At 34.5% G+C, this 18,095-nt stretch overlaps 1 protein-coding gene across 1 annotated transcript; it reads right to left on the bottom strand.

The window, feature by feature from the left end:
- Positions 1–824: 824 nt before the first annotated feature.
- LOC133335799 (phosrestin-2) lies at positions 825–8,971 on the bottom strand. The gene is made up of 4 exons (XM_061544098.1): positions 8,831–8,971; positions 2,309–3,116; positions 975–1,104; positions 825–870 (listed from the first exon to the last, which is right to left on the bottom strand). The coding sequence occupies exons 1-4, from the start codon at positions 8,937–8,939 to the stop codon at positions 826–828; spliced, it is 1,092 nt and encodes a 363-aa protein (XP_061400082.1). The 5' UTR covers positions 8,940–8,971; the 3' UTR covers position 825.
- Positions 8,972–18,095: the final 9,124 nt, after the last annotated feature.

Raw genomic sequence — 18,095 nt, 5'->3', positions numbered from 1 at the left:
TTGTTGTTTTTTTTTTTATTGCGGGCAAAATTGTAAAAATACCCCCCGAATAAAAGGGATAAAACTAGAAACATTGTTAGAAGTGTGATTGAATTTTCCGCTCAAAAAATAAACTAAACTCCTAAATGTTTTGTGAATTCGTTCAATAATAAAATTTTAGCACAAAGGAATATAAATACATGAAATAAATATAACAATGTAAAATAGATATAAGCTACAGGATTGTTTTGGATGGCAATTAATGGAATTAGTCGCAATCTATTCTTATTTTTTTAATAGCTTGAAAAAAATATTTTTTTTTAATCTTAGCTGATCTTAGTCCTTGAAAAAATATATATTTTTTTAAGTCCACGGTTCTCTTAGTTCTTGAAAAATATATATGTATAAAAATTAAGCTCATTTTAAATCGACGCTTCTTCTCACCTGGTCGTTGAAAAAATATTCGGAAATCACATACACACCACTTATATAGTTTTCGTATGTCCTTTTACACACAATACATCATACAGACTCATGTTTTATTTATTAGTATTAGTTTGTATATAACATTATATATAAAGACATCACAATAAATACTAGTAAATATATATTTGACGTATTTAAATATATTTTTGTTTTGTTGTTGTTATTTTTTGTTTTTGTTTCATTTCAACATAAGCAATTGATACAGAATCACATAGAAATAATAGAAGAACATGCATACAGATACAGTTACATAAGAGATAATGGATAATGAACAGCTTGCCCTGCTGTTCACTATCACCTTTGGTTCGGTTAAAGAGAGTAGACCGTTTGGAGATTCATAATAAATTTACCATGGCAAATTTAGGCTTCTTCAGTTTCAGCTGCTTCCAATTGTTTGCGGCTGGGCTGAAGTTTTGCAAAAAGTAAAGTGAAGTGAATTTAATTAAAATTCAATCAAAATGTCGGCATTACCCCATTGTGTTAATTGTAGTGCATGAAATCGGACTTACCTTTGGTTGCATCAGAATGAATGGTAGTTCAGCGCATAATTCACCACCCAAGGCACCCAAAAATAGTTTAACCTTAACGGCATAGGAAACAATTATGCCAAAAGCATCACGAGCATCTGGACTGGCAATCCTGGAAATGGACAAGAAATAAGAAACAAATTTTAAATAATTTTTTCTCAAGGATTATTACAGGCATGGATTTTTAAAGAGAATATTTTCTCAAGGACTATTACAGGTGAGAATTTTTAAAGGAATATTTTTTCAAGGAATATTACAGGCGTGGATTTTTAAAGGAATATTTTCTCAAGGACTATTACAGGTGAGGATTTTTAAAGGAATATTTTTTCAAGGACTATTACAGGCGTGTATTTTTTCAAGGACTATTACGGGCGTGGATTTTTAAAGGAATATTTTTCCAAGGACTATTACTGGTGAAGATTTTTAAAGGAATATTTTTTCAAGAACTATTGAAGGCGTGGATTTTTAAAGGAATATTTTTCAAGGACTATTACAGACGTGTATTTTAAAAGGAATATTTTTTCAAGAACCATTCAAGGCGTGGATTTTTAAAAGAATATTTTTTCAAGCACCATTCAAGGCGTGGATTTTTAAAAGAATATTTTTTCAAGGACCATTCAAGGCGTGGATTTTTTAAAGAATATTTTTTCAAGGACCATTCAAGGCGTGGATTTTTTTAAAGAATATTTTTTCAAGGACCATTCAAGGCGTGGATTTTTTAAAGAATATTTTTTTAGGGACCATTCAAGGCGTGGATTTTTTAAAGAATATTTTTTTAGGGACCATTCAAGGCGTGGATTTTTTAAAGAATATTTTTTTAGGGACCATTCAAGGCGTGGATTTTTTAAAGAATATTTTTTTAGGGACCATTCAAGGCGTGGATTTTTTAAAGAATATTTTTTCAAGGACTATTGAAGGCGTGGATTTTTTAAATGATATTTTTTCGAGAACTATTGAAGACGTGGATTTTTTAAAGAATATTTTTTCAATGACTATTACAGGCGTGGATTTTTAAAGGAATATTTTTTCAAGGACTATTACAGGTGAGGATTTTTAAAGGAACATTTTTGCAATGACTATTACAGGCGTGGATTTTTAAAGGAATATTTTTTCAAGGACTATTACAGGCGTATATTTTTAAAGGAATATTTTTTCAAGGCCTATTACAGGCGTAGATTTTTAAAGGAATATTTTTTCAAGGCCTATTACAGGCGTAGATTTTTAAAGGAATATTTTTTCAAGGACTATTACAGGCGTGGATTTTTAACGGATTTTTTTGAGTTTCAATCATTTTATTTCTTAAAATTTCTACTCACAATGTTGTTGAAGCCAATGAGGTATTCTTGTGTTTAATATCACCCTCGACAGCGACACCAGGACGATCACAATTTGCCGCCAAATTCGGCACCAAATACATAACCTTTTGCAGGCTGGAACCAGGATTCAAAGGACAACCCTCAGCACTTTCGGAAAATGCAATTGTATTACGGAATTGCCCATTTTGGAAGAGCACCACATCGATACCCTGCTGCACCATAGCCTTAATTTTCTTCACAACCTTATTGGAATTGTTGCGGACACAAATATTTATGGCAATCTTCTCCCCGTGATGATACAATTGTTTATCCAATGTCACCTCCAGTTCCAATTCTCCAGGCGACAACAGGAAATCTTTACGTACCACTGTGCACGGTTGAATACCCTGCTTGGTGGGTGCATATTGTACCTTGCGTATACCCAAATTAATGGTACTACGACGATGCGTACGATCACAATCATTTTCGCCAGCAAACACCTTAACGAAATATTGGACACCACAGGGTTGGGTGTTGTCGTTGGCTTTTTGTTGCAATACCACCGATGCCGGAGAACTTGGTGGCATTTCCATAACGAAGGGGAATGCATTCGAACCCAATTTCTTGAGAAGACGTTCCTGCATTTTCGTCAGTGTTATATCCACTTTTTGTTCGGGATGGACTTGTTGCGAAACTAAAATTAGCTCCTTGGAGAAGCGTAGGCCAATCAGCTCGTCATCCTCACGGCCGTAACGGAAATTGCAAATTAATTGCACGAAAATTTTGCGATTCTGGCGCACATATTCATCGTCCAAGACAATGATGCCATCTGTTGGAGAAAAAAAAATAAGAAAACGACAGAGAGGATTGTTAGTAAAATGAGGTTAGAAATACTCGTACTAAAAATATCTTCCGGAAAATATTGCTACTTTTTTTTAGAGATATAATTGTTCCGCAGCAGTGTATGCCAATCAAATATATTATAAAAATATTATAAAGAATCGGCGACTGGACTAATTAAATATTTCTGGGTTCCCTGGGTTATATTCCAAATACGTATGTATTTAATTTCGAAGTCGACTTTGGAGTCGAAATTTTGAACAATTGGAGAAAATGTAATTTTTAAGGATGAGTCGAATTTCAAGTCCGAAAACTGATAGATTCCATTCCTTTTATATAAAATTTTAAGTTATCTAAATTTTTCGGGGATGTGCGTAAAATGTTCCGATGTGCACAATTAGGGTCAATTTGAAATCTGATTAATTCCTGTATGAGATATACCAATTTCAAACATGTTAACCTTTTCAGGGTGAGCCAGCGATACGACTAGCCTTCGAGAGTAGTAACCAGCCAGACAGATGAAAATTCTATATCGACCCCAAAAATTATGAAATGAGCGTAGTACAATGTCCTTAGATATATTAAACTGATATTTTATTAGTTCTAAGAATTATAAATCAAAAAAAATAAAACGACGTTTAGTGCGGCCGGTTATATTCTCTACAAAATTAAAATCACTTTCATACACTGGCATATTTTCCAAATCTTCTTTTCCAGAGGTGAATGTTTACGCCATAAATTAAAAATTTGGTCACTTTCGGTTTTGGTTGACTTGATCCTCGAAACATTCACCAATCTTCATTTAAGCAGCCATTCAAAGTAATTTCAGATCACCTTCACCATGTAAAATGTGTGATGTTCTGCATATTATAATGGTCTCTAGAGCGACTAGAAGGCCTCTCAATATCATCGACATTAGAATCGGAATGTGATATAACCAATTATATTGGTGGTAGCAGGACTATTTGGGTATTAATTTACAAAAATTGAATAAGTGAATGTATCCCTGAAACAAAACATGGATAAATGAAATAAGAACAAATTTTCAGTATAGAACCAATATAGGGCCCAACCGAATCGGGTGGGGACTCAAAGTCCATGTCCGAAAACGAAATTAAAATGATAATGTTAGATGAGTAAAGAGGCAGATCAGGAAGTGAGCAGGGATATTTCTAAGCTCATAAGTAAAATAAACAATTATCTGGAGCACAAGAGTAAATATTAGCTTGGCTCCACCAGCGTTGTCCTGGTGGAGCATCCCCAGCGTTTCCTTTGTCATCAAAAAGGGACAGCAAAGTCAGTTCTAGTTTCAAGAAGACCAGCGCATCTTGAGAATTTTCAGTAAAGTCTAGTAATCCGAAGTGGAACAACAAACACTGCTGTTCAATATCCATCTAATGCTATGGTACACCGGAAGCACTATAGAGAAAAAATATGTTGAACGGTGATCGACGAAGAAACGAGGTCTACTACACAGTCATCCTGCCATCTGAGCGTTTCGGGAGAAGGAATCGGGCAAAAATAAGATATTAAATCACTTGCTGTAAAATGTTGAGGAATCACCATTCAAAATGTTGAGGACTTTGGTCACGATTTTCAACCAAATTGGCTGTAATTTTATATTTTATATTCTTATTGAGTAGAAAATCTGCCCAAAACAAAAATTATCAATACTGGCCCATGTTTCAGTGTAGCCCTCTTTATATGTATTTTGGGGACTTTGAATACGTTTTTCAATCGAAATGGCATTAATTTGGTATTTGGGTTCTCATTATGTAAGCAAATCTTCTTTCTAAAAATTGTAAAAATTGGTCCATTTTTGACAGTACCTCCCAGCAAATCTTCTTTCTAAAAAATTATGCAGTTGGGTCCATATTAAGAATAAAACCCATATAATGAAACCATCCGAATTTCGGTGTACTAGGCAGTTTGGGGACATTTGTGATTCGAATTTACTTTACTTTGATATTTTGAATTCTTATTGGATAGAAAGTCGCCCTAATAAACAATTTCAATATTGGCTCATTTTCGGGGTTTACTTCATATAACGGCACTTCTCACTATTCGACATTTTGGGGACATTGGACACGTTTATTCAACAGAATTGGCTTTAATTTGATATTTTGGTTGTCATGGCGTGTAAAATTTTCCAATCAAAATGTTTTGAATATCTGTAATTTAGTAATTTAAATTACAGATATTTTCCAGTAGAGTTAGTAGAGTTAGGCATTCTAGTTCCTTGAACGCTTCGAACGACGCACAGTGGGTTAGAATACCCTGTTTCCTTGGATTAATTAAAAAATTAAAATTTAAGTATCGTTAAAATTTTTTGCACACGGTTAAAGTATATAAAATTCTACATCATTTGTCGTTGAAATTAATGTCAAAAGTGGACTGGTGTTTTTGTAGTGAAACTTCAAAGACAAATTTCATACAAATTTTTGTGCCAAAAAAGGCTGAAAAAAGTGAAAACGTTCCCGTAGAAAATTTTATTTATTTTAAAAAGTATTGTAAAAGTTAAACATTTTTCAACGGAACCATGAAGTTTAGGTTATTTTGCAAATACTTCGTTAACATTTGAGTATGAAATTGTGTTTGGAAGTGATTAAGATTTAGTTATTTATATTGAAAATGCCAAAAAAAATTAATATTTTTTATATTTTAAATGGATAAATAGTTATTATTCGTCCACATTCGTGTCATAATTTTTGGTTTACATTAAAAAGGACATAAATCTGTGTTATATTGCAAAATTTTACGCTGCCCTTTTGTGCCTTTTAGAAGCTATGCGTTGTTTAATACAAGTGTTGTAGCAGTCAAATTAGCTAAAAGTCACATTGATCTCGTGGCTGGTGCTGTTGTTGAGTGTTGTGTTTTCTTGTTTTTCATGTTATTTTTTCTAATTATTTTATTGTTGTTATTTTTGTTTCTTTTAATGATATTCTTTGTTACAATAATATTTTGTTTTTGTTTATTTTAATAATATTCATTGTTTTGACAAATAGTGATTGTGTTGTGCAGTTTCAAGTAGTCGGGTAAAAGCGTTCTTTATTAACATTTTTATAGGTACAAGTTCGAACGTTGTTTTTTATAATCGTCGAAGCTTATGATGAATTCGAGCGCTCAAACAATGAATGACAAGATGACATTTTTAGCTAAAGAAATCGAAAAAAACGCACCAAAACGCTAGAAAAATCTGCCGAAATAACAAAAATATATGTTAATTTAATAAAAATGCACGTGTCGGTTGTAGCTGTATCCAGTGGCCATGAGATTAATAATGAAAAATTTCAAATATATGCACACAATACAGGACGACTTTTTGTTGAAACGTATCCTTTGTATAATATGCCTTCCACTTTGCACAAGTTTTTTATTCACGGACCCGAAATTGTGTCAAATGCCCTTTTACATATTTAGCAATTATCAGAAGTTGGTGATGCTGCGGACAGAGGTGGCCTGTGAGAAACAGTGACGTAAATGACATACACCCACTCAAAACCATTATGTTTTTTATAAAATGGCTATTAACATTTATCGAGTTGGAAATAACGTATGCTTTACTCAAATTCATATCGAATATCAAAATTTTTTTCTTAAAAAAAATTCGGAATTTTTTATCAGTTCTAGTAAAGAATAGCCAGATATACAGTAAAAATAATATATGTTCTTGAAAATGACTGTATATGGTGATAATATTGAAATAAATGACGTTTACTACATTTTATACAGGTATATGTCGTTTTCGACGTTTACACCTTTTTGACAGTCAAAAACCTGAAAATTCGTCATACGGACCATCCCCGGCTGCGGATGATGACGATGTGGATGATTAACTTTAAGATGTATAAAATTCATTGTTTAAGTTATCATATTGTACTCCTTGCACTATATACCTACACTGATATTTGGCACTACTTAATAAAATTATACTCAAATATACTTAGAAAACATTTTTTTAAACTTATTTTAATGGTATTAACTGAAAAATAAAGAAAAATTATTCTAACATAGCTTCCCTGATTTGATCCAAGAAAACATGGTACTCTAACCCACTGTGCGACGGAGCAAAAGGAACTAGCTAGCGAACAAAAGGATCTAGCTGAACTAGAGCAAAAGGGGCGACTGGAGCAAAATTAACTATGTGAACGAAAGCTCCAGACATAGTTTCGAACGTTCCTGATTACGAATAATTCCTTTGATTCCGGAACGACATAACTACCTTCCAAATTTCGGCATATTAGTGGGATTAGGCACGGTTTTCATCCAAATTTGCTATAATATGATATTTTAGATCCGCCCCTAGTGTCAACTTTTGCCAATTTTTCCTACTGAAGTGTCTGTAGTATGTCCATGTTCTGACACAGTACCGCCCCCATTATCGATATTTTAACCCTTTCAGTGTTTTTGTCGAATATATTCAACATTTAAAATTACTCTCTTCCTTTGCAAATTTTCGGTTATCCTATGTACCGTTACAATTGATGTCTTTGTTTTTGCTGAAAGACAGACAAAACTGTCCGAGGGTTAAAACAAGAATTTGCCTTTTTTTCTAAACTCTGTGCCTTCATACGATTTTAGGTACAAAATTTTAGATTTTTATTCCGAAAAAAATTGTTTTTGACACTGAAAGGGTTAAAGGGTTCAATGATATTTTAACACCAAAGTAACTGTAATTTGACATTTCGGGGGTTTAGGAGGCAGATGGAGACATCTAGCAGAAAATTGTTGAAATAGGGCCATATTTTGTTATAGCCTCCATACGAAGGTACCGTACCATTTTCGGCATTCCGAAGCTGAGCTTTTGTTTGAAAAAATGCAAATTTTCTATTCCATGGCTTAGATATTTGCTCCTGAAGGATATAGACCCCAGAAGTTGATAGTATCTACCAGAGGAGTGGTTGACCTTTAAAGTGATACCGATTAATATAATCGGTATGTACTCAGATATGGAAGTTTTACTTTAATATTTACCTACCTATTCTAATTACGCTGATCGATTTGAAACTTTGCACGAAGTTCCGGTTATGGGTTGAAATCGATCAAAAACTTTTTTTAAATGCTCTATGGGCCACAATAATAAGCCTAATGTGACCAACTAATTAGAATGGCTGTTTTGATTGGTCAATATTCAACAGGTCTAATCAACTCAGACCTTAAAATTAAAAAAAACTGCATCGATCAAGAGGGTGCAAATATTGCACAGACACGGAATATACATCTGCAGAATGATAGTGTTCCGTGGTAGTTGTACAGGGTTATCATATGGTCAAATCTGTCAGACTACTCGCTCACTGGTTTTCTATATTTTGAAGTTTTTTTTGTTACTACAAAGTATGTGTGTTATGTGTAACAAGGACACATAAAATTCCTGAACCTTTTTTATTCCTTTTTAACATTCATGGAGCCGTAAAATATTAGATTTCCTTCACTAAATTATTTTACATTTTTTTTTCACGATTTTTCTTTTCTCAAATAGATAACCTTGATGTTGTGGTATTTTACTTTTCTAATTCCGCTTCCCACCCATTTAATTGGGTTAGCAAATACCAGGCACGTTTTACATTAATATGGTTTCAATGAAACCATTTGAATTCCACAAAACCACTTTTCTGTGTAATTACCAAGTACACTCGATTCGTATTCACTTATAAACACTCATTTTGTAATAGCCATAGTCAGCCGGCCAAGCAGGCAACCTACCAACTGGTTCCACTTGTGTCACCGAATCCACAAATTCACGCCTGTTCATATACAGGGTGATCATGTTATTGGGCGATGCCTTTTTGAAAACTTTAAAATTTACAACCATTTTGATAGAGTTTTTCTTTTTCTCTAATTTAAATTTTGAATTTCACCAAAAACTCAAAAAACTAACGCGAATTAATAATAAAAACAGAAATAAATCAAAAAATTGTTCGTTCGTTTAAATGAGTATGTGTGTGAGGGTGGGTAGGTTGGTGTATAGGAGGAGTACAGCACGTTGGCAACAAATCTCTATTTTTTGTAGATTTCTTTTTTTTTTGTTGTTGTTGTTTTGATTTCTTTCGTTTTTTTTCTGATTTCCAAATAAAATGTTAGTTGCACAGCAGCAGCACTTATATTCACGATTTCTAAAATGACTTTGAATTAGTTTTGGAAATTAGATCAACCTTTATACTGTTTTCTACGTTCTATGGTTATTTATTTAATTAGTTTTTCCAATGTGGACAAATGGCGAAAATAACGATGCGAATGACGACGACAAAGAATAACGCGAAGAAGAGGAAAAGAATCTGAAAAAAAGATTAAAGGTGAAATGTGTAGGTGGCAGCGACTATTCTCATACCATTTTATTATTTCAGAAACTGCATTATTTTTAAATAATTGAATATATTGATTCGGCATTTTGGAACTTTATATCTATAATTAGACATCATTGAGCGGGACCGTATAGTCGAACAGGAACGACCCTACCCCTGGTTCGCTGTATTCTGTGCAGATTTTCGTGATTGGACAATATTCAAATAAATGACGTTTACTACATTTATTACATTTTTTACAGGTATATGACGTTTTCGACGTTCACATCTTTTTGACAGTCGAAAACCTAAGAATTCGTCACACGGACCATCAATAAATGCTCAGACGAAACGGCTGAAGCTAGAGGTTTGACATTTTAGGCTGGGTTTTTGGAAATTCGTACTCGAACTGCAAGAAAAGTACTTAATATGGTACCATTTGTATTTGGGGAACAGTAAAGCTAAAATTCTGAAATTTGCATTCTGTGTCATTGATGGAGTATTGGATATATGTACCAAAGGGCATTCGAACTATACGTATGAGAAAAGTACTAAAATGTACTAAATTTGGTACAATTTCGTAGCGTAGGATAGAGCTAAAAACTTGAAATTTGAAATGAGAATTAAGGTTGAGAAGTAGGGTCGATATAAGGCCCTATATTTGGTACAAATTTAATTCGGAGTTACAAATAGAGATATAATCTTGAAATTAACCGTCGGAGTGTAGTATTGGGATATCTTCGTAGTTTTGGAAATGTTTTACTTATGTGTACGAAGTACAAAATCGTATTATAATTAGTACAATTTGGATTTGGGTGAACTCATAGAGCTGGAATCTTGACATTTGGAGCTAGGATCATTGTTGGGAGTAGAATTGAGCTATATAGGAAGCTTTAGAACTAATGTGTACTAAATGTAGATTTGGGTTTATGGATGTAGTTTTGGAAATTCATACTTATGAGTACTAAATTTGGTACAATTTAAATTTTGGGTGAATTGATAGAGCTGAGATTCTGAAATTTGGAGTTAGGATCATTATTGAGGCGTTGGGTTGGAGTATGTGTGAAGTTTTGGAAATTTGTACAAATTGTACCGTATTTTGATTTGGGTGAACCAATAGAGTTAGAATCGTGAAATTTAAAGTTAGGATCACTGTTGGGGTGTAGGAAACACTAAATTTGGCACAATTTGGATTTAGAGTGAACCGAAATCTAAGAGTCTATTGAAGTTTCAAGAACTTCAATTTATGAATGACAAAAATATTTACTTCGAGGTCTACTAAGACCGGATTAAGGTCGCATGTAGTAAGAAAGCCCTTTTTATAAACGATACTTCTGCAAGGACTTCAATTTATGAAGGACAGGTAGAATACTTACTTCGAAGTCTTCCAAGACTGCTTTAGGGCCTTACCACCATAGAGGAACTCTAAAAGCGTTCACCTGTCATATAAGAGACTTATGGAAGAACTTACGATCAAAGACGAACTGAAGATGTTTGTCCGGCCCCTGAAGTCTGGTAGAATGTATTCTAACTGAATTTTTCTAAGAAGGACTTGACGACACTGAAGTCCTTTTCAAAGTTTTGAGCTTTTGGGAACCTATGCAAATTAAAACCAGTGAGCGGAGCAGTATAGTCGGTCGAGGCCGACCATATGATACCCTACACAACTTCCACGAAAAACTAACTTTCTGTGTATCTATATTCTGAGCTTGGGCAATATTTCGCGATATTTGAACCTACTGGACCAACTAGAGGCCGACAATTATAACTAATGTTCAGTACAGACCTTCTAATTACTTGTCGAGATTCCCTTCCCTTGTGTTGTGATCTTCTTATTCCCATTGGAGCCTATAGATGGACTCGAAAAAAACACAAAAAATTAAGTATTTCCGCCCTCTAGTGTGGTAGAAGGGATACTAAATAATATCTGAATACATAAGCACCTGTAAATATTTAAATGTAACTTCCATATCTGACTACATACGACCATATAATTGTTATCAATTTAAAGGTCAACACTGCCCTTGGATATACCAAAAACTTTTCGGGTCTATGTCATTCGGGGGTAAATATATACGCTATAGAATACACATTTTGCAATTTTTCACACAAAAATCATGGTCCATTTGACCCGCTAAATATTGACCAATCTATGTCAAAACAGGCATGGTTATTCTTTGGCCCAATCCCCCTCTCCATTGAAAAATTCAATATGTTTGGGCCATAATTGCGGCCTCTGGAGCGACCAGAAAATCAGACAAAAATAAAGTTTTTGGTCCATTTCACCCCCTAAATATTTACCGATCTTTACCAGAAACAATAGGGGTCTTCATTGGCCAGAACCCATCCTACATGCAAAATTTCGTGAAGATTGGGTTATAACGTGTTTACAAATTATAATGGACAGACGGACGGACGGACACACATGTCTAGATTGACTCAGCTAGTCGAGATATGACGATCGGTATACTTAAAGGTGGGTCTAGGACCAATATTTCTCGGCGTTACAAACTCTTGGGGCTGCACAAAGCTATAATACCCTGACAACATAGTTCTGTGGGGTGTAATTATGCATGTAACGGATTTCCTTTAAACTTTGCACATAGTAATATTTCGTCCAAACTTAATTTAAGTTCGAAGATAGGAATTATCGGTCCCTTTTGGGACGTCCCACCATCCGATTTGTACCAAACTTTGCACAACCTATTATCTTTACAAAGTCCAGATCAATTCCAAAGAAGAAATACATTAGCCCTCTCCTTCTGGTACCTCTCCCACTGAGGGTATATATATTGGCAAGACCCAATGACTCTTTTTTACTTGTTGGTAGCGAGACTTGATACCCTTACTTAGCTGGCTTTTGACAGAATTTTCGTTCCGTTAGCCAAGCTTAAAAAAGATTTCCAGGCGCGTCGGTCTTCTGCGCAGTTTTTCCAATTTAAGAGACCATCTTCGGCAATTTAGTCTTCGACTTGATCTTTCCATCGTATTCGTGGCCTTCCCCATCAACTGGTTCGCTTTTTATGCCTTCTGGGGCTGGGGCATCTTCATCCATTCTCACAACATGACTTAGCCAACGTAGTCGTTGGTCTGGTCTGGCTTTTGAGTTGTTTGCTCAGACCATAGTAGCATCTGTTGGCCATCACTATCCTTCTCCGAATATCACAACTGATGTCATTCGTTTTGTTTATGGCGGTACCAAAGTATATAAAATCTTTGACTACCTCGAAGCAGTAGTTTTCAAGTTCAACAGTTGGCCCGAGTCTACTGGACGTCTTGCGCGATGATACCATCAGCTTGGTCTTCTCGCCGTTTACTTCCAGACCCCACTTTGGCAGATTCCTTCTCAATTTGTTCAAAGGTGGCTGTTACCACCCTCAGTGTTCGACCCATTATGTCGATGTCATCGGCGTAGGCGAGTAACATGTGTTGTTTTGTGTACAGAGTGCCATATCTGTTCACTTTTGCCTCTCGTATGGCCTTTTCTAGCAGGTTCTTAAAAAGGGGATTTTCAGAATATGTGGACCATACATCCAAAAAAAGTTTCGGATATGGGAATATTTTCCGATTTTCTGAAAATGTATGGGGTGTCTTTAGGCAAATGTCCGGTAAAATGGGTCACTTTTAAAAATTAAGAAGGGCGCGGGGTTGAGGGGGCTCAAACGAAAGGTCTAAGAGGGCACTCTCAGAATATGTGGAACATATTGGCAAAAAGAGTTTCGAATATGGGAATTTTTCCGATCTTCTGAAAATTTATAGGGTAATAACTAGGCAAATAAAATGGGCCACTGCACAAAAATTAGGAAGGTTGAACTAATTGAATATAATGCTGATATCTTAGGAAATGAAACCCCATTTAATGAACAATCAGAAAAGTGCCTTTTTAGACCTTTCGTTTGATCAGAAAAAATCCCATATCCGAAACTCTTTTTGCCAATATGGTCCTCATATACTGAAAGTACACTTTTAGACCTTTCATTTGACCTTTCTCTTGAAACTATTTGATGTACACAAATTTACAGCAACTGTCCCAAATGGAAATCTTAATTCTTCTATATTATTATTTTTTTCTCTAAAAAAACAATGAGCGGAGCAGTATAGTCGGACGGGGCCGACCATACGATACCCTACACAACTACCACGGAACTCAAATTTTCTGCGGATGTTTATTCCGAGCCTGGGCAATATTTCGTGATATTTGCACACTCTTTCCCGATTTGAGGTCAACAGCACCTCTTCCATACACTGACATATTTTCCGAATATTTCTAATATTCAGTATTATTAATAATATTCAGTGAAGGCAATCTGGACAAGTAATTAACTTGTCCAGATTGCCTTCACCGTGGGTTGTGTAGTGATATTCGAAAAATACCAAAAAATTAAGTTTACGGTCCACTTCATCCCAAAATTATTATTTGATCATCACCGAAAATTATAGGCGCTGTCCTTGACCATAACTGGAACTTTATGGGAAATTTCAAAGCGATCAGCGCTATATTTCCGCCCTCAAGTGTGGAAATGGGTTACTAAATAATATACGAATACGGAGATACCTGTAAATATTTAAGTGTAACTCCCACATCCGAGCACATACACATACCTCTTGGATATAATATCAACTTCTCGGGTATATGTCCGTCAGGGTACATTTGACCCGCTAAATATTGACCGATCTTTATCAAAACCGGCATGCTTATTCTTTGGTCCGATCCCCTTCTCCATGCAAAATTTCACGATGTTCGGGCCATTATTGCGGCCTCTGGATCGACCAGAAAATCACACAAAAATAACGTTTTTGGTCTATTTCATCCCCTAAATATTAACCGATCTTTCCCAAAAACAATAGGGGTCTTCATTGGCCAGAACCCACCCTACATGCAAAATTTCGTGAAGATTGGTACATAACTGTGGCCTGTATCGTGTTTACAAATTATAATGGACAGACGGACGGACGAACACACATGTCTAGATCGACTCAGCTAGTCGAGATATGACGATCGGTATACTTAAAGGTGGGTCTAGGACCAATATTTCGCGGCGTTACAAACTTTTGGGGCTGCACAAAGCTATAATACCCTGACAACATAGTTGTGTAGGGTATAATAAACCAATACACAATCTCAGTCCAAATCATTGAGATAATGATTTGGACTGAGATATAAATTTTTCAACATTATATTGACTGTGGGCAACATTGGGCCACACAGAGTTAATATATATTTTTAAAATTCGAATTCCAAAAATCATTATCTGTACAGTATGTCAATTGTTTAACCTTATCTATTCCTGTTTTGAGAATAACAAAATGTGTTATAATTGCCAGGCAGCCTAAATGTATGCTATGCTTTTCTACACAGGGTGGTGCGACAAAAACGTGCATCTCGTTTGGATCAAAACTATTTCAGACAATTTGGAGTCGATTTACATCTGGCCGTTCACCACTGAATTCATTCCCCATTTCGAGGATTCCAAAAAATGGGTTTAACAGTTATTTTGATCAGATCTCATATAACTGTCGGAAATCTGTGGTAAACTGTGATCCTAAAATCCAGCTGTGTTCCCCATTATATTTTCAAAACGAAACTATTTCAAATGCTATGCCATCTGCAAACCTCTGGTCAAACCAAACATACTGTCCAGCCACAAATGTTCCCCCTTGAAGAGATTTGCATGTTGGAAACAAATGGATAATCATGTTTTTGTTTCCTTCTTTTCGTTTCGTTAATTTTCTTGTCCATTTTATTTTCACCTGTTGTGAAGAACAAAATAACAACACCTAAAACATTTTCCTATGCCAAAACATGTTGAGGGAGAAAAAACCAAACTTGTTTACACATTAAAAATAGAAAATAATAAAAACATTTCTAGGGTTTCCCAACATGTCAGGTTTTTTACTGCTATTGCGACAAATGACCCCCTTCCCCTTATTTGGATGGAGGATAGTTAGTCAAAATGAACCTCAGCTATTGATTTACTACCAACAAACTGAACTTGATGAACTATACACTTGTCTATCCGTCTAAGATGACATTTGTATGTTTGTATATGTGAGTGTGTGTCGGGGATGACTGACGCATTAGCTTATATAGACACTTATATGTATGATTTAAGTGTGTCCACTTACTGTCTTTATTGACTTATGAGAGATTTGTGGCCGGGATCGGTGACACAAAAATGTGTGTCGAGGGATGATTTAATTTGGACGCAAAAAAAAAATGAGGAATGACCAAAAGCCCAACAAAACGTGCACCACATACTTTTCACAATTTGATTAAATTGACAGAGAGTGTGGCATTCGGTGTAAAAGTGTGGTGTTGAAACGTTGATTGATTTTATTGGTGTGGAGAGTAGCCGTCCGTTTTTCATAAAAAAATACATTTCTAAAAAAAGTTTATTTTAATAAAAAAATAGTTTGATTTTGTTGTTAGCAGTCAGTCAAAATGTTTCTAACGAAAATATTTACAAAAGTGGTAAGCAAAAATAAAAAAATACAACAAAAATTATAATAAGCTGCATTATGACTTAAGACACTTGTTGAACTCGTGTGCCTTGTTGCAAAAAAGGGTGGCGAAATGATTAGGCAAAAAGGTCATGTTTTAAAAAAGAATGTGTATATATTATGTGAAAAAAGCGAAAAAGAAATAATTTCAACAGAATCGCCTTACAAAGCTAAATTTTCTAAGTTAAAAATTAATCCAACAAATTTTAAAGGCGTGGATTTTTAAAAGAATTTTTTCAGCGACTTTTTTCAATGACTTACAATAGGCGTGGATTTTTAAAAGAATTTTTTCAGCGACTTTTTTCAATGACTTACAATAGGCGTGGATTTTTAAAAGAATTTTTTCAACGACTTACAATAGGCGTGGATTTTTAAAAGAATTTTTTCAACGACTTACAATAGGCGTGGATTTTTAAAAGAATTTTTTCAACGACTTACAATAGGCGTGGATTTTTAAAAGAATTTTTTTCAACGACTTACAATAGGCGTGGATTTTTAAAAGAATTTTTTCAACGACTTACAATAGGCGTGGATTTTTAAAAGAATTTTTTCAACGACTTACAATAGGCGTGGATTTTTAAAAGAATTTTTTCAACGACTTACAATAGGCGTGGATTTTTAAAAGAATTTTTTCAACGACTTACAATAGGCGTGGATTTTTAAAAGAATTTTTTCAACGACTTACAATAGGCGTGGATTTTTAAAAGAATTTTTTCAACGACTTACAATAGGCGTGGATTTTTAAAAGAATTTTTTCAACGACTTACAATAGGCGTGGATTTTTAAAAGAATTTTTTCAACGACTTACAATAGGCGTGGATTTTTAAAAGAATTTTTTCAACGACTTACAATAGGCGTGGATTTTTAAAAGAATTTTTTCAACGACTTACAATAGGCGTGGATTTTTAAAAGAATTTTTTCAACGACTTACAATAGGCGTGGATTTTTAAAAGAATTTTTTCAACGACTTACAATAGGCGTGGATTTTTAAAAGAATTTTTTCAACGACTTACAATAGGCGTGGATTTTTAAAAGAATTTTTTCAACGACTTACAATAGGCGTGGATTTTTAAAAGAATTTTTTCAACGACTTACAATAGGCGTGGATTTTTAAAAGAATTTTTTCAACGACTTACAATAGGCGTGGATTTTTAAAAGAATTTTTTCAACGACTTACATAGGCGTGGATTTTTAAAAGAATTTTTTCAGCGACTTGTATAAGGCGTGGATTTTTAAAATCATTTTTTCAGCTATATCAAAATCTGAACCGATTTTCCCAAAATTTAACACACATCACTCTATAGTTAAGTCAGTACGCCGTGCCAAATTTCGTGCAAATCGAAAGATATATAGGGGCTTTGGTGCTCCATTAACATTAAATCGGACGAAAATATATATGAGAGCAATATCAAAATTTGAAACGATTTTCATAAAATTTTACACACATCATTCTAGAGTACGCCGTGTCAAATTTCGTGCAAATCGAGAGATATATAGTGACTTTGGTGCACCATTTACATTAAATCGGCCGAAAATATATATGGGAGCTATATCTAAATTTGAACCGATTTTCACGAAACTTTACACACATCATTCTAGAGTTAAGTCAGTACGCCGTGCCAAATTTCGTGCAAATCGTTTAGACAAAATCGGACGAAAATATATATGGGAGCTATATCTAAATCTAAACCGATTTATCCCAATTCCAATATGTTTCGTCCTTGGCCCAAACAAATAAGCTGTGCCAAATTTAATCCAATTCGGATCATAAATGCGAACTGTACTTTGTTTACAATTTAACATGGACAGACGGACGGATGGGCATGCGTAAATCGACTCAGAAAGTGAATCTATGCATATTCTCAAAAGGAACTAGGCGTGGATTTTTAAAAGAATTTTTTCAACGACTTACAATAGGCGTGGATTTTTAAAAGAATTTTTTCAACGACTTACAATAGGCGTGGATTTTTAAAAGAATTTTTTCAACGACTTACAATAGGCGTGGATTTTTAAAAGAATTTTTTCAACGACTTACAATAGGCGTGGATTTTTAAAATCATTTTTTCAGCTATATCTAAATCTGGACCGATTTTTCACAAAACTTAACACACATCATTCCACACTTAATTCAGTACGCTATGCCAAATTTCGTGCGAATCGAAAGATATATAGGGGCTTTGGTGCTC

This window comes from Musca vetustissima, unplaced genomic scaffold, assembly GCF_032173495.1.
Source record: "Musca vetustissima isolate MV318-11 ecotype Yass unplaced genomic scaffold, APGP_CSIRO_Mvet_v1 utg4848, whole genome shotgun sequence".
NCBI lineage: Eukaryota > Metazoa > Arthropoda > Insecta > Diptera > Muscidae > Musca > Musca vetustissima.
This window is presented reverse-complemented; position numbering and strand designations above follow the sequence as displayed.